Raw genomic sequence first — 17026 nt, 5'->3', positions numbered from 1 at the left:
CAGCCATCCCTGACAGCCCGAAAACAGGCCTTGACCCCCACCTTGGCCCTCTCCCTTCTCCCCCAAGCTTCCACCTGCTCCCAACCCCTCCCGCCCATCTAAACACCTTCCAGGTCTGGCCTCTGTCCTGACACGTCTCACAGGCAGGAAGCAGGCCCTCCACGGAAGGATCCCAGACACCGCCAGCTCCGAGGGAAGGACGAGGGGGTCGCGGGAGGGGCCTCAGCACCTCCCCACTCCTCATCAGAAAGAGACACCTCCCCGGGGAGGGCACAGGGCAGGGCACCGAGCTCACACGCTACCTGTGGTGTGTGAGAACATTTCTTAAGCAGTACCAGGGGCAGATGGTGGGGCGTCATGGACCCAAGCGGGGTGCCCCGACTGCTGGATCCAGCCAAAGAATGAGCTGTGGTCACACTCCGAGCCCTGGTCCCTGATCCCTGATCCCAGCCACGTGCTGAACCCTGAATCTGGTCATCACTGAGCCTTGTTCCTGGCCTTAGCCCTGACCCAGGCCTCAAGCCTGATCCCCACATGGCCCCATGAGTTTGGCACGGCAGGGGGATCACTGTCCCCTGCTTGAGGGGAGCAAGCCGTGGCCCTGGCTCCCGCAGCTGGTGGGGCGCTGATGTGGGGCCTGAGCCCGAGTGTTGAACTCTGAGTCTGGTGCCATCTCCCGCCCACCAAAGCTTGCGAGGACCTGGCCAGCTGAGGGAGAAGGCAGCTGGCCCCTCCTGGGGGAGTGCCTGGGGCTGGGGGCAGAGAGCGTCTGCGCCCAGCACTGCCAGAGGACAATGCCTGGCAGGGAAAGGAGGCCTGGCCCCCCTGGAGGCCTCTGGGAAGATGGCTCAGGCCACTCTGGGGGGGCAGGTACTTCCTTAATGGGGGACGACCTCGCACCGAGCCCCCTCAGCAAGGCTGGGGTTTCCTGTCTGCTGGGAGCAGACGCGCCATCCCCTAGAGCACAGCCCACGAAACCCAGTCACTTCTCTGTAAACTACAGGTGACATCGGATCCACAGCCACTTCTGTGAAAGCTGGGGCCACCTGTGCTCCTGGTTCAGGTTTAGGAAGACGACAAACGTCCAGGCTGTATGCTGTGCGCCACCCCACCGGGCCCAGGGCCACCCCGCTCCGGGGAACACTGACCGCTCCTGGTGAGCTGGGCGCGTGAAGACCCCAGGCCGTCCACACACCTGGGTGCCAGACTCACCGATGTGCTTTCTCACCTCGGAGCGGTTCGAGTTTTGGGATCCTGGGTACAGGGGTCCTGGGAAGGACCCCCTGTTCGCACGAGGGGCCTGCGCCCCCCGAAGGCTCCTGGGGAAGCCTGGAAGGCGGGAAGGCGTCCAGATGCCTGCGGCGGGACTCTGCCAGTCTGGAGCCCTGCGCGGCCTCCCCCGTGTTTAAAGCAAGCGGGCATTTGCACTTACTGAGCTCCTACTGTATACCCTCGTGTGTGCTAAGCATCAAAGAGGGAGAGAAAAGTAAAGTTCTGACCCGCCCACAAGAAGCCGGACCTCCCGTTAGAGACAAACCTGGCCTTGGGAACTCCAGACCCAGATCCAGGCCCGAACCGCCTTCGGAACTCAGGGCCGAGAGAAGCCGGTCACGGCAGGCTTCCTGGGAGAGGTGGCACCGGGGTAGACCGGGATCTGGAAAGGCGCGGGAAGGCGTTCCAGGTGGACAGCGGCGGCGAAGGCGTGGAGGTGGGAAGGAGCGTGGCCTCCCCCGAGGCAGAGGGCGAAGGCCTCGGCCAAATTTCTGCCTCAGGGCGGTGACCGGATGCCCAGGGCGGGTCCCGGCTGGAGCCTCGGAGCCCAGGCTCTTAGAAGTGACAACATCTTAGAAGTTTAAAATCTCGGCGTCTCAGACAGAACCAGCAACGGTTGGAGCCTGGGGTCTCTGGGTCCCCCTCGCAGAGGTCGTCGGTCCTCCCCCCGTCAGGGCTGACGTCCACGCAGCAGCCCTGGGACGTGCCCGTCGTGACTCGTGCAGTGACGGGGAGCTCGCTGCCTCCCGTGAGGAGAGGCGGACGGGGTCGTGCAGAGAACACAGCTGCTGTGCGTCCCACGTGGACACTGCCCCTCGCCGTCCCCGCTCCCGCTCCGGGGTCGGCCAGGCGGCGCGGTCAGCAGAGCCGGGCATCCAGGGCCCCGGGGAGGCCCGCCGCACAGACTGACAGACATACACGGCTTTTCCAGTCCCACGGGGTGTCCTAAAATAGTAAGCAGGTCCCGGAGCCCTGCGAGGGATGTGGCCGGCTCTTGGCCTGGGTGGGCCGGTCTGGCGCTGCCAAGGGAGCCCCCGCCTAGCCTGGTCCCGGGCAGCTTTTGGTGGCTGGCCTTGGCCTCCAGGACTTGGGCAGTCAGCTGCCCCAAAACAGGGGACCTACGAGAGACCCAGCACGCTCCGCCCTGGGCGTGGGGGTTCCCAGGATGTGGAGTCCTGTCAACTGTGCCCGAGGGATGGGTCCCCGGAGCTTCCGGAGACAGCGCAGGCTGGCCCAGCTGCGCAATTCCAGGGCTTTGCAGGTCTGGCCGGGCAGCCCGGGTCCGAGCCCCAGCCCCGCCCCTTCCCGGCTGCGTGACCTTGGGCGGGCGACTTCGCCTCTCTGGGCTGCTCTCCTGCCAAACAGAGCCGGTTTGGAGACACCGGAAGTGCTCGTGAGTGGCAGCTGGGTGACTGACCCCGGTACCAGCCTTGTCAAAGCACAGGTCGTGACCGAGAGGCGGGCCCGCTCAGTGGGGTCTGTTTCGTGTGATGGCGCCAGGACTCGGGGAAGAAGCTGGGCTCGCACCGCACGCCGCAGGCCGACCGCCTCGAAGCTCGGCCTGGCCCAGTGACCCGAGGACGCTACGGGGGAGGGGAGGAAAAGGCCCAGGCCTCCCTTTGCCCTCTCCTTGGTGGCCAAGGCGCTCCAGCAGGCCCCGCACGAGACAGACCCAGAGATCCCATCTCCTCCTCGGCCCTGGGTGTGGGGGGTCCCAAGGTGGTTGAGGCACCCACGGCCAGGCCCCAGAGCTCCCTGGTCCCCACCCTGATACTCTGTGAGCCCAGGAGGAGAGGGGATCTGCCCCCTGTGTCTGCGGGGAGGAGGCAGAAACAGGGGCAGCCTGGAGCGGGGGCGCACGGAACTCCCGTTAGACTGGCCATCATCGCCCCATTGTCCTCTCTGGCCCAGGGGAAATTCGCCGCTCCCCCAGCATCTCCCGGGCTAGCCCTGTGTGGGCTTGGGGACCCAGGGAGGATCCACCTAGCCTGTCATAGATGAGGGGCCGGGGCGTGCGGGGAGCACCTGCCCAGGCTGCGGGAGGCGCGGAGGGGCCAAGGGAGAGCCGAGCCTCGTCCAGGCCTCGGTTTGCTCATCCCGAGTAGGGCCAACTTGGGACGTGGTGGGGAAGGGGGGTGGTCCGAAGTCAAGCCAGGCAGAACTAGGCACGAATCTGTGGGGCCAGTGGGGCCGGTGACAGACTCCTGCCCCTCGTCCAGAGCAGGTCGGGGTGCTCGACACGGGAGGGTTAGCGTTACAGTGTGCGCTCGTCCTGCGTGGGAATGCTTCTCCCCCCACTGTGACCGAGCCGGAGCGGGGGGCCAGGGAGTGGGCGGCAGGTGCGTCTCTCCGAAGGACTGGACTCTAGCCAGGAGGCTGGGGGAGGAGGGGACATGTGTGCGTGTGTGTGTCCCACAGACACGAAGCACTAGCACTTCCTGTGAGGAGGGAGCCTGGCCCGGGGCCTCTCTGTGCACGTGAGTGGGGGGGGCCCCAGCATTCCCAGACGTGGGGTCGCCTCTCCCCCGGGACAGAGAAAGGCCCGCCTACCCCAGCCCAGCTAGGCCCGCCCCCTTGTGTGCCTGGGCCCTGCCAGGGAGCCCGGAATGCAGAAAGGGCACGAGGCCATTGGCCCCTCAGAAGAGCCCCAAGGGGCCTCCTCACCCACCCAGCCCCAGCTGCCACCTGTCTTCTCTGGATCACCCCGGGGCTGGGGCCTCCCCACGCCCCCTCAGCTGGCCACGCCCCGGGCCAACAGCAGGGCGTGTGGCCAGGGCCCCAGAGCTGTTTACAGCCTCCAGCGGCGCCAAGACGAGGACCACTCAGGACAGATGAGGTCCGGAGCTACAGGCACCAGGAGGGTGACAGGACCTGCCCAGCTGTCACAGAGTGTTCTCTGCCCCCCCTCGGCCCCCACGCGGCTGCCGTGCTGCTATTTGTGGCTCGATCCTCAGAATGGCAGCCTCCTGTCCTCTGTGAGTCCTGGGGAGAATGCCACAGTTCCCGCCATGAGGGTGGGGGGCTTCTGTGGGCTCAGGGAGGGCTCTCCACCAGGCCGGGCCCCTGACCCAGCCGCCATCTGACCTCTGACCCCAGCCACAGACAGCCGGGCCGGACCCAGGCTGTGGAAGGGATAAGGGTGAAATTGTCCCCGTGTCCTTGTCTTTAGCCTTCTGGGCTCCAGCCCCTCCTCTGCCCCCCACCCCTGGGCCCTACAGAGGAGAACTTCCCCAGGGGAGGGGACCTGGAGCCCACTCAGGCTGTCACCCTGCTCCCCAGGCAGCGTGCTGGCACTTGTTCCTCTGGAGAAACTCCCCGAGATGCCTTGGAGAACCAGCCTGCCTGGACCCCCACTGGGGCCCTCAGAGGGGGGCACGAGGCCTGGCCAGCCCTGCCCGTGACTCAGCAGCCGTCTCCAGCTCATAAAATCTGAGCCTCCACTGGCTCAGCCCTCCTGCCCCCGCCCACAACCTGGCGAATGCGGAACCCACACACCCCCCCGGAAAGACCCCGGGTGCCCCTGCATTGCCAGCCGGGGCCAGTGCCAGCCTGGGGCAGGGCCCACGTGGTCCGGAGGCTCCTGCACCTCTCCGGGCCTCAGTTTCCCCTTCTGGGATAGATACGACAGTGGGCTAAGGAGAAAAGGCAGCCTGTGGGCTCAGCCCTGTGTGAGCAGGGAGACTCGGGGGCAGGGGAGCTGCTCCGAGGACCAGCCTCCCCCAGAATCCTCACTGGCTCCTCAGTGCCCTCAAGGCCAAGTCCACCATTCTGCTTCCCACGGGGCAGCTGAGACCCGGTGTGACGTCTCCTGCTCACTCCCAGCCTCACTGCTCACCCCTGCCCTCCACTCCTGGGGACCCTGGCATGTGGCGACCGGTGTCCAGGTGGCCTTTCTCTGCCCACCCAGGCTGCCCACCTCCCCCCCGCCTCTGCCCCTCACTGCGCTGCCAGCTGCAGAAGCCTCCTGACGACGCCCTCCTGCTGGGGGCACGGCTACCGAGTCCCTCACCAGCCAGACTGTGATCTCGGAGGCCAGGGGCCTTGGCAGAGCATCTGTCACTGTGTCCCCAGCACCCAGCACGGCCAGCTCCGTAGGTGCTTAGTGGCCGGGGTGCGTGGGCAGAAGCCCAGGGACAGAAACTGGGGAAGTCACTCAGGTAGAGGGCCTGACCCTGAGCCCCCGAGTCCCACCCCAGCCGCCCACACTCAGACCTGTAACCTGACCCACCGGGGGCAGGCTGACAGCTTTCACTCCACTGTGGTCTGCGTGTCCATCTAGCCGGGCCGTCCCTCCCAGAGCCACCCTGGATCAGGCCTTGGCCATTAAGATTTACTACCACTGGCTCCTGTCAAGGCCAGGTTTTTCCCAGGCACCTGACCCCATGTGTCCCCACGGAGATGCTAGCACTCACAGAGGTCACACCAGGTCACGCACCGTCCCCAACTGGTGCCAGACCCACAGATGCACTCAGGCGTGCGTGGGCCCCTGCGAAGCCGCACCCATCCTAGGGACACACAGGAGGGGACACAAACAGAGGCCCAGATGCTGCACGGGCCCTCGGGCACACATGGGCACGTCCAGGCCCAGAACACGCGACACGCAGCAGCGGCCAGCAGCGCGGGAGCCCGGGGCAGCCGTCAAGTGCAGAGGCAGCCCAGACCGGAAGCGTCTGTCCCCGCCCAGGCAGAAATCTGTGTCTGTGTGGCCCCCACCTCCTTCTGCACACACGTGAGTGCCAGCCACGCTCTCCCGGGCACTGAGGGACAGAGAGCCGGACACGAACCCCCCTTCCTCCCCACCCCGGGTGATGTTGCAGTTTTAATTACCCCTTGTGCCTCAGTTTCCCATCACGCCGGTCTGGAGGCTGCTCTGTCTCTCTCCTGGAAACCCCAGCTCCCTCCCCCTCAGGCCCAGGCCCAGGCTCACCCTCCCAGGGGAGACCGGTGGGAGGTAGGAAAACAGACCCCGCCTGCCCGCCCCACACCCGCCCCACTTCTGCTGCCTTTGCCCAAAAGGAGCCCAGGGCGCCGGGCCTGACGTCAGGCCCCAGGAAGGAGCGTCTGGGCAGCCTGACGGGTGTCCACAGAGCTGCTGGAGGCCCAGGCAGCGCCTGCTCTGTCTCCAGCTGCCCGGCAGGCGAAGGCGAGGTGAGTCGCCGCGGGCTGGCCAGGCCTCCCAAACTGGTCGGTGCCGGTGTCCTCCCGTGCCAGGCCCACAGCGGGAGGGGAGAGGGGCCGGGGAAACTGCCCACCGGGCTTCGAGGTCCTGGCCTGTGGGATGCCGCTGGAGAGATGGGAGAGCGGCGCCCCCGGGGGAGGGCACTGAGAGCCGCCGGGCGGGGTGCCCAGAGGGGAGGGAGCTCTCAAGGGCTTGCGGGGCATCCGTCCCGCCCCAGAGCCCCGCCTGTGCTGCTAGACCCCCAGCCCCTTTCTCCGACTTTCATTCATTCATTCATTCATTCATTCATTCAGCACTAGCATTGATCGGTTGCCGGGTGCCCAAAGCTGGGCCTGGCTTTCCCCACCTGTCAAGGCACTAGGGTGGGGGACCCCCGAGGCATTTGAGGAGCTCCGAGACCTGGATCACCACGGTCCCCCAGGCTGGGGCAGAGCTGGGAGTGGACGGGTTCATGGGGACAGGCTCAGCACGCATGGGGCGCTGCGGAAGGCCGGCTCTGCTATTCCATGGTTCAGGCCCTCTGCTCCAGCTGTGCCCTGCCCCCACCCTTTTAGGCATGGGGAAACTGAGGCCCGGGCCTCCCGGTGTGTACCTCGTAGCTGGCACTGCCCCCGCCTGGCCCTCGCTGACTGTAACTGCCCTGTGAGAAGGAGCACGGTCCCGAGGGGCGCGGGCGGGCTGGGAACTGGCCTGGGGCCAGGGTGCCGAGCGGGGCAGAGAAGGAGCAGCTGTGCAGACTCGGCCAGGGCTGGGAGCGGGAGGGAGGGGGCTGCGGTGGGCTCACAGCCCCCCGGGCAGGCCGCCGGCCCTGCCCGCCGGCCCCCACGTTCTTCTGCCGACTGTGCTCACTCTCAGCCAGAGGGTCACCCAGGGGCCACCTCCCCTCCGGGGGCTGTGAGGCCTGGGCGAGCTGCTGCCCCGAACCTCTACTTCCTTCTCTGCACGGAAGGCCGAGGCGCACTTTCCGTGGCGTGGGGCGGGCAGAGGGGCCGCAGGGCGGACTTGGAGCTCCAGCTCCCCCACCCCCGGCCGCGTGACTCAGACGTCCCTCTCAGCCCCCGACACTGCAGTTTCCTCACAGGCAACGTGGGGCACCAACTTGGGGGCATCTGGGGATCAGTGAGACCCTGCAAGAGGCCATCTCAGACGCAACACGTGAAGCGTGGGGTTACAGCTCTGCCCCAGTGCAGGGCACCCGGAGGTCGGAGGAGCTCAGGGAGGACCGTGTGGGGTGGTGACGATGGGTGCAAGGGGACTTCAGCAGGTGGCAGGCAGAGACAGCATGCCAGGGACAGCATATGCCAGGACCGAGGGCACCAGGCTGAGGGTCTGCAGGGAGAAGGACCAGGCAGAAGCCAGGAGGGTGCAGCCTGGAGCCCGTCCCGCTACCCCTGGAGAGGCGGGGCGGGGGAGGGAGGAAGCATCGCAGCAGCTTCCAGGGTCAAGACAAGCCGTGAGGTAAAGCAGGGTGGCAGGGGGCTCGTCTGAGCACCCACAGGACCCCCGAGTACAGCGACACCTGGGGCCGCCCCTTCCACAGAAACCTGCTTGTCGTCAGACGGTGGGGCATGAGGCCGTCGGGTGTGCTGGAGCCCAGGTGCACTCCTGACAGCTCTCCACCCACGCCCGCAGGCGGCCCCTCTCTCTGAGCTGGGTGGAGGGGTCCCTGGCCAGGACGGAGGCCTGGACTTCCGCTGGCACCACCTCGGCCCTCTGGGTGACCCAGGGCCGGCCCGTTCCCTCTTGGGGTCCTCCAAGGATCCAGCCACCCAATAATGGCCGTTTTGGCCATAGAAGGCTGTAAGGGTCACCCCATTGGGGGCGCAGGCACACATGGGTACTCTGTGCCTGAGAATCTCCTTATGCACGAACCCCAGGTCCAGAGACGCCCACCCACCCGGCTGGCCCCACTGCAGCCTGGGCCTGGGAGCGAGTAGACCTGGCTTTGATTCCCAGCTCCGATTTCACACCGTGTGACCTAGGGCACGTCACCTCTCTGAGCCTCCGCGTCCTCGTCTGTAAGGCGCAGGGCTGCCGAGTGTCCAGCACGGCCCCTGGCCCACGGCAGATGCTCCGGGCGCCTTGGTCAGGGGCAGCCCCGGCCTGTCTGTCATGCCTGCCCCTCCTGGCCATGGTGCAGGAGCTGCCGGCGGCACGGGGGTCCTGGGCCACACTCCCAGGCAGCCCCGGTGCCCCATGGCTGAGGCCGGGCTCCCCTGTGATCCCAGATCCCGAAGGGCAGGGTGGGAGGCGGCCAGCCTTCAGGATCCGCATCTGCCGGGTGGCTGGGCCACTGCAGCGGATATGCAGGGATGGTGGGGTGGGGGGGTTGAGAGGCGCCAAGGAGAGGTCAGGACACGCCCCCACCCACCAAGGAGGGGAGCTCAGCATGGCCCAGGCGCCCCCCCTCAGGGTCTGTGGGCAGATCACAGCACCCCAAGACGTGGGGGTCTTGGCCTCGCACGGCCGGGCACAGAGCGAGAACTGAGCAAGCTGTGATGGGAGGTGGCGGGCGCAGCCCTCCGTCGGTGCGGCTGTAAGGGGGAGCCCCAGGGTCAAACGACGTGGGGAAAGGTGCTCATTCTTCCCCTTTGGGAAGGTTACCTGGGTTTGAGAGCTTCGCAAAGGCTCAGAGAAGTCCCGCACTAAGCAACGGGCAGGCAGGCCGAAGCAGGGCCTCCATTTGGGCGAGGAAACCATGAGCTTCCAGCACCGTCGTCATGATCATTATACGTCTTTTGTGGGGAGCACCTGGCGTTTCTCACTCACTCCACCCAGCACCTCCAGCCACTGCCAGATTTCATCCATTGATTGGCTCAGTTATTCACTCAACAAACACGAGTCCCAGAAGCACAGGTGAAGGAACTAAGACCCTGAGACTTGAATCAAGTACCATTACTGAGCACCAAGGGCAAGAGGAAGGGGATGGCCAGGTGGGCTTCCCGGAGGAGGTGTCAGCCTGCTCTGCTGGGAGGATGGACCTGCGCGTGGAAGCCGGTTCCAGGCAGGCATTGGGACGCTGGGTGGGCTCTCAGGGAGCCGGGCCAGGCAGGGAGGGCACCGAATGCTGGTCGAGAAATGGGCCTCGCAAGCCTTGACAGGGCTCACTCGGGTTCGTCAGCCAAAGAGAAAGCTGGGTGCCACTCTGCCTGGGTTGTTCTGGGTGCTGGAGAGACAGGTAGAACTATGCCCCCAGCCCCCCACCTCGCCCACCTCGCCCTCGAGATGCTCACGGTGTAATGGGGGTGGCAGACCCTTGGATGCACACAGCAGCACAGTGAGACGAAGCTCCACAAACCTTCGACGTGTGGGGCTCCCGGCGTGCATGTGGGGCGGGGGACCGCGCCCCTCACCCTGCACCACGCAGCAGCAAGCAGGGCACCCCACCTCCACTTTCCCCTCTCACCCGCCGTAGCCTGGGGTCTTGTCACATCACGAGGGTTCAGCTCTGCAGGGCCCCAGCCCTAAGCTGAGAGAGTGAGCAGGTCACTTCACCCCACGAGCGGCGGAGGGAGGCTGGGTCACCCCGCCCGGGGGTCTCGCCGGGAGAACTCGGGCCTCGGCCTTGACCCAGCCCCTCAGCCCCTCAGCCTCGAGATCCCACCGCCCTCCCTCCCTCCACCCTGCTTTCTGGGAGAGCCTTCTAGAGCAGTGTTGAGGGTTTGGGCCTGAGGTCCAGAGACACGGGCCACGCTGCCAGCAGCCAAAGATGTTCCAGAAGTGGGGTGCCCAGCCCCGGGACCCCGTCCTCTCCCCTCCCGCGCAGCTGCACACCCAGGACCAGGACTCGCCGCTGGGGGTCCGGGGTCGCATGGCGCGGCCGCGGCCACTCCCGCCAGCAGCCCTCTGCCCTTCTCCGAAGGGGCCCCCTTTCCCTGAGCCCCTGCTCTGCTCACAGGCGGCCCTGTCTCCCGCCCTCCAGCCACCAACACCCTCTCCCGTCCCTTCCAGCGCCGGCCCGGCCTCAGGGGTGGATTCTAACTGCCCACTTCACAGACGAGGAGGCCGAGGCTCGGAGGCCCCGGAGTCACGCGGTCTGTTACGAGGTGGAGCCAGGCTCGGGACGGGACAGTCCAGGCAGCGGCTGGGACTCGACGGTGATGCCCCGCCCTGCTGACCTGAGTCCCCGGAGAGCAGACCACACCCCTCCTGCCCAGAGGCGTGTCCGAGTGTGGACGGGTGGCGCAGGCTGGGCAGGGGGCAGTGCCAGGCTGGCGGACGACAAGCCCCCCAGTTGGGGACAGTGCCCTGGTGCAGTTCCCAGGCCCTGAGCCCAGCACCGTGCCAGGCACTACGAGGACATGGCCCCCACCCACTGGGCCCTGCCAGCTGGCCCCAGCTTCAGAGTCCCTCTGCCTCAGCCAGAGCCAGGGCACGTGCCAGGAAGGAGAGAGGACAGGGCTCAGGTGGCTCCGGGGCAGGGCCAGGCCTCCCCCCTCGGGCTGTGGGAGTGGCCCCACCTAGCAGGTGAGGAGAACAAGGCCACCGACCTGGCCAAGGCCGAGGGCCGAGGGAGCAGCAGGGCCAGACTGGGACCTGGGTCTCTGGGACTCTGCTCGCTCACCGCTGGGGGACGTCTGGGGACCACGTCTGTGCCCGGCCCTCGGGCTGGGTGGGTGGGCCGGGCCAGGCTGTGCCCCTGGAGCTGCAGGGCTGCCTCCACTTTCCCCTCGCTCCAGGCCGTGTTGAGGGGCCAGTCGGGAGGGGCACGTGGGGCGTGGGTGCCCGCCATGCTGCCGGCAGAGGGGGTGCCCTGCCTGCCCTTTAGGGACCAAGGACCTGAGTGTGGGCTCAGCCCAGGCAGGCACGGGTTCAGGTCCTGACCTGTCCCTCCCAGAGCCTCGGCTTCCCCACATGCACACCCCGGGGGAAGCCCCAGGACCTTCGCAGTGGCCGGTGCCACGCGTCCCCTGGGAAACTGCAGGAAGACGGTGCTGTCCTTACACCGCCTCGCAGGCAGGGAGACCGAAGCCCACGGCGACCCAGGCCTGCACCTCTGCTGCCTGCTGTTCTTGCCCAAGCCCCCTCACAGCACCGCACCCCTGTGACCCGCCACCCCTGTGACGTCCGCACGCCGCCCTGGGCCCCCTTCCCACGGAGGGTGGACGGCAGAGGGACGAGGAGCCCAGGCTGAGACCAGGATCAGGGCTTAGAATATGACCTGGGATCAAGGCTTAGAGTGTGACAGGGATCGAGGTTCAGTGTATGACCCGGGTCAAGGGTCAGTCTGTGACAAGGATCAGGGCCCAGTCTGCAGCCAGAGTCAGGTTCAATGCATGACAAGGATCAGGGCTCAGTCTGCAGCCAGGGTCAAGGCTCAGTGTGACAGAGACGAAGGTCCATCACATTACTGAGATCGTGGCTCAGTGTGTGGCCGACATCAGGGCTCAGCTTTGTTTGGGATCTGGGTTCAGATTCTTGGGACTGAGAATCAGCGTGTGCTTGGCTGACCTCTCTCCTCACCTGTCTGGCCTGTGGGATGACCTGAGCACCCCTCCACCCCACTTGCCGGCAACCTTGGCCAGGACCCTCAGCACCTTGACAGCGTGGAGGCTGGCCCTGGGGACTTTCCAGGGGGCCAGCGTCATCCTGGGACTATTTCCCAGAGGAAATATTCTGTGATGTTTATCATTTGTCTCTGGTTGTGACGCTGATGCTGGCCTAGCGCAGACACGTCGGAAAACAGAAAAGCACGTGGGAGACGTCCCGAGCCCTGTCCGCCGTGAGTCCCAGGGCCGGCTCCCAGCCCCTGGGGTCTCTCCTCCGTGTCTTGCCACACGCGGCTTTGTTCATAGTAGAAGAGGTGAGCGTTACGGAGGCATCTCCCTCCAGGGGACCCTCTGTGCCCTACCCCCCCACCAGAGGGTGAAGCCCACCGCCCATAGGGTGAAGCCCACCGCCCTGAGGCTATGCCCCAGCCCCTTCGCCTCCCCTCACCTCACACCCACAGAAGGCCGCTCCCGCCCGAGAGCTCTCTCACACTCCGTCTCCCTGAGCTGCTTCCATCACCCCTGTGTTAGGGGCTGCGGTGCCCAGCGGTGGGCAGCCCGCTGGAGGAGCCTGTGAGCCGACGCCTGGGCCCGCATTGCTGGGGATGGCCAGAGGGGATGGACACAGGCCTGCTCCTGACCCCTTCCACTGGTCTCGGGGGTGCAGAGGCAGAGGCTCCGCCGGGTGACCTTGGGCAGGTGTGACTCTTCTGAGCCTAAGGGCGAAGGTGGCTGCCTGCTCTACCCAGTCCTCCCTCCAGACCAGGTTGGGACCTGAGCCTCAGCTAGTGAGGGCCCCTCTGCTGGGCCCGTGCCCTGCCTGGCTGGGCATTCCATTCCCCCTAGCAGGCAAGAGCCAGAGTCCCAGGCCACAGCAGAGGCCACACAGCCAGCCAGGGGAGGGGGCAGTGTCAGCCTGTTCACAGCAGACACCGGTTACCTGGGTCACCGGGAGGTGGGAGGCAGGAGGCGGGAGGGCGGGCTGTGCCTCCCCTTCCACTTGCCTGCCCCTCCTCCCTGCTTCTCCCCAAAGCCTCGCCTTTCTCCTGAAAAAGCCAAAAATGCCCTTATTTGGAGGACCAGCCCAGCGGGGGTGGGGCTGGGGGGGCCCTTAACCCTTCATTTATAAATAAAGAGATAAATCTCAGCAAGTTAAACAGCTTAGCAGGAACATAAACAGAGAGCCCAGCCCAGCCCCCAGCCCGCCTCACCAAAGCGTCTGGGCCACCAGGCGTGGACAGGCGGGAAGCTCGGCGTTTATTTAACTCACACCCACTCAGGCCCCGCTGCTGCCGGGACCTGGCTCCAGGCTCTGGTCCCACTGAGCGCCTCCAAGACAGGGGCGCTTGCGTCTGAGTGTGGGGAGGGAACTGGGCGCCCGGGGAGGCGGATTCTGTCCCCCGCATCCTTGCCCCCTCGCAAAGCCCTTCACTGACTTGGTGCCAGGCCCGGAGGTGAGGACAGACGGGTGGGGGGCCGGGGCTGTGACGCCCGGGCTTGGGGGCAGGGGGGCGGGGTGAGCACCGGCGTGGGGTGGGGCGGCCAGGGGCGAGCTCTGCCTGAGCGGAATCCTGGTTTATCTGGCACCACCTATGTGCCAGGCGCTGCCGGGCTCAGCTAATCCCCCCGCAGCTCCTCGATCCCCGCTGTGTAGGTGAGGACACGCGGCAGGCACAGAGGGGCTAAGTGCCCTGCCCGAGGCTGCACAGAGAGCACGGGAGGAAGCAGAGGAAGCTGGGCTCGAACGCCACATACGTGGCCCAACTTGGCTCCTACCTGTGCCGCATCCGTCACCTCTGTCACCTCGCTGAGTCCTGGCGATGGCTCTGGAGGGAGGGGCGGGGTCAGAGGTCTGCCTCTGCCGAAGCTCCACACTGGCCAGCGCCGGGGCAGGGAGGAGCGGGCATCGCAGGCACGGCAGGGGCCCCGGCGTAACCCCGTGTCTCCCTCCTCCCAGGCCCCGGGCGGGCGCCCGCCAGCCGCCATCATGCCCTCAGAGGCTCCCGCGGGGCCCCCGGCCGGGGCGGCCCCCAACGCCACAGCGACGGCAGCGGCGTGGGCCAACCTCAGCGTGCCGGAGAGGCCCCTGTTCCACCTGTTCGCCCTGCTGGACGAGGAGCTCCACGCCACCTTCCCCGCGCTGTGGCTGGCGCTGATGGCGGTGCACGGCGTCATCTTCCTGGCGGGGCTGGTGCTCAACGGGCTGGCGCTGTACGTCTTCTGCTGCCGCACGCGGGCCAAGACGGCGTCCGTCACCTACACCATCAACCTGGCGGTGACCGACCTGCTGGTGGGCCTGTCCCTGCCCGTGCGCTTCGCCGTCGTCCACGGCACGCGCGGCTGCCTGCGCTGCGCCTTCCCCCACGTCTTCGGCTACTTCCTCAACATGCACTGCTCCATCCTCTTCCTCACCTGCATCTGCGTGGACCGCTACCTGGCCATCCTGCAGCCCGAGGGCTCGCGCCGCTGGCGCCAGCCCCCCTGCGCCAGGGCCGTGTGCGCCTTCGTGTGGCTGGCGTCCGGGGCCGTGACGCTGTCCGTGCTGGGCGTGGCGGCCGGCGGCGGGCCCTGCTGCCGCGTCTTCGCGCTGACCGTGCTGGAGTTCCTGCTGCCGCTGCTGGTCATCAGCGTGTTCACGGGCCGCATGGTGTGCGCGCTGTCGCGCCCGGGGCTGCTGCTCCAGGGCCGCCAGCGCCGCGTGCGGGCCGTGCAGCTGCTGCTCACGGTGCTCGTCATCTTCCTCGTCTGCTTCACGCCCTTCCACGCCCGCCAGGTGGCCGTGGCGCTGTGGCCCGACGTGCCCGACCACGCCAGCCTCGTGGTGTACCACGTGGCCGTGACCCTCAGCAGCCTCAACAGCTGCATGGACCCCATCGTCTACTGCTTCATCACCAGCGGCTTCCAGGCCGCCGTCCGCGGCCTCTTCCGCCGGCACCGAACCGAGTATGAGCCCGGCGTGGGCGACATGGTCAGCATGCGCAAGAGCGCCCGGGGCTCCGGCCGCCACCGCGTCGGCGGCGCCAGCCCCCACGCCATCACGCAGGCCCTGGCAAATGGGCCCGAGGCGTAGGCAGCAGGACCTGGCCGGGGGGGCCGCAGGTCAGGGCCGGGCTCGGCATGCCGGGGCCGGGCCAGCCCTGCCCGGGTGGCAAACCGGATTCATCTTGATGAACTGGCGACACCGCCCGGCGCGTGGAGGGTCTAAGACCACCGTGCTGCGGTGACCAGCGATGCCGACCACGGCGCCAGGTCCGGTGTGCTGGGCTCAACGCTGTCCCTACAGTGTGCATTGTGTCCACCAAAACTCGGAGGGGTCTCCAGGAGCTCCTTGCCTGCACCATCCCATCCCCAGAAGGGGGTCCTCAGAAAAAGGGACACCTTTTTAGGTACAAGGAGGGTTAAAAAGTCAACCCAAAGAGGTCGGCCCCCCCCTTTCCCTCTCTCCATCCCTTCCCCACAGAGGGAACACGGTGTCGCGTGGGTGGCATGTCTGCGTAGGAACCCCCTCGAGGCGTCCGTGAGCCCAGGAGCTTAGCACAGAGCCTGTCCGCGGAAGTCTGGGTTGACGCCCGAAGCTGTAAGGACCACGCAGAGGCTACTTCCCGCCCAGCGGCGGTCTGGGCGGCCTGCCCCGCCCGGTGATGGTGGCCAGGTGGGAACTGAACCCCAGCCCCACCTCCTCCAATAGCCTCGTGCCTGCCTGCTCCACGGAGACACGCAAACCTTCCCAAGGCCACGGAGACACTGCCTGCGGCCCCAGGAGGGCATCAGGACTCATGGCCCCATCCCATGGACGAGAAAGCCAAGAGCAAAGACCCGACCACTCGGGCCGCTTGTTCTCCCCTCTGGGCAGAGGGGTCGGACCAGCGGCTCCCACCTAGCTCATCTCCTCCTCTGGGGAGGCAGCATTTCTCTGGCTCGAGCTTCTGATCACCGCCTCTGACCTGGACTCCGGGATTGCCTCCAGTGCCTTCTGGTCCCCATGTCTGCGATCCCACTGTGAGAGTACTGGGGGTAAAGGGTGCCCGAGCCCAGGGTGCCCCTTACCATTCAAGCTCGAGAGGGTGGCCGCCTGTGTTCTGGGGCCAGGGCAGGAAGTGGGGGCCAACCTCACACCTCTGAGAACCCCACGCAGAGCCCTCGCCGGATGGGCCTCAGTCTCTCCCATCTCTACTCCTCTCCTTGGCCTTGCAACCGGAGGGGTAGGGGAGCTGGGGGCTGGGCCCCCACACTCTCAGAGTCCCAGAGGCCAGACCACGACTATCTCCGGTCCCACAGGAGCCCGGTGTGTGGTCTCTGCATCCCCCTCCCCACGGCCATCCCAGATTTGCCGAACACCCGGGTGACGTGAGATGGCATGTGTATTTATATCTGATGTAAACAGTCTCCTTAAAGTGAAGTCCTCGTCCCAAATTAAACCTGTTTATTCCCTTCGTGCCCTCAACTCAGCCGGCGGGCGGGGGTCTCTGGGGGGCACCGAGCCCCGTGGGGGCCTCCGCGTGCTCCCCTCCACTCATCGTCCTGCGGCCAGGCAGGGGCTCCCGTGAAAGGCTGCGGTGGTGGGTTCACGGTCTCACCATCACTGATGGGGGCAGGTTTAGGGGCCTCCAGCCAGCAGCTCTGGAAGTGGGGCAGGTGCACAGCAGACAATGAGCTGTGCTGCAGGAGTTGGGGTAGGGACACCACCTGCTCTGAAGTCTGCCTGCTGCGAGGGAGGGTGTGGACGTGGGCGGGGCAGCCCGACCCCCCACAGCGTCCTTCCACACCCCCAAGGCTGCGCTCCAGACAAAAACGTGGAGGGGGGGAACCGCGAAGCCACCTGTGGTCTTGCACGGTGCCGCTAATTTACCCCTTTCTCTGAACCCCTCTATGAGCCTTGGAGGTCGGGATTGTCACCCCATTTCGCAGATGGGGAAACTGAGGCGCGAGGCGTCCGAGAGACTCTAGCCATCAGTTCCTGCCTTGCACACAGCTGGGTCTCTGTCCTCGGCCCAGGGGAGCTCGGGGTGGGAGGACGTTGGCTGGACGGGCTCATCGGTCTTGCTGTCTGGCACCCTCTGAGGCCGGAGGCGTCTGGAGGTAAATA

General features: G+C 66.6%; 1 protein-coding gene across 1 annotated transcript; it reads left to right on the top strand.

Moving 5' to 3' along the window:
• Nucleotides 1–3789: 3789 nt before the first annotated feature.
• LOC120588758 (G-protein coupled receptor 20-like) lies at nucleotides 3790–16373 on the top strand. The gene is made up of 4 exons (XM_039845932.1): nucleotides 3790–4247; nucleotides 4552–6001; nucleotides 6289–6420; nucleotides 13898–16373. The coding sequence occupies exons 2-4, from the start codon at nucleotides 5735–5737 to the stop codon at nucleotides 15008–15010; spliced, it is 1512 nt and encodes a 503-aa protein (XP_039701866.1). The 5' UTR covers nucleotides 3790–4247; nucleotides 4552–5734; the 3' UTR covers nucleotides 15011–16373.
• The last annotated feature ends 653 nt before the right edge of the window (nucleotides 16374–17026 follow it).

Source organism: Pteropus medius, unplaced genomic scaffold (genome assembly GCF_902729225.1).
Source record: "Pteropus medius unplaced genomic scaffold, Ma_sr-lr_union100, whole genome shotgun sequence".
NCBI classification, from domain to species: Eukaryota; Metazoa; Chordata; class Mammalia; order Chiroptera; family Pteropodidae; genus Pteropus; species Pteropus medius.
The sequence above is the reverse complement of the archived record's forward strand: the minus strand, read 5'-3'. Positions and strand labels throughout refer to the sequence as shown.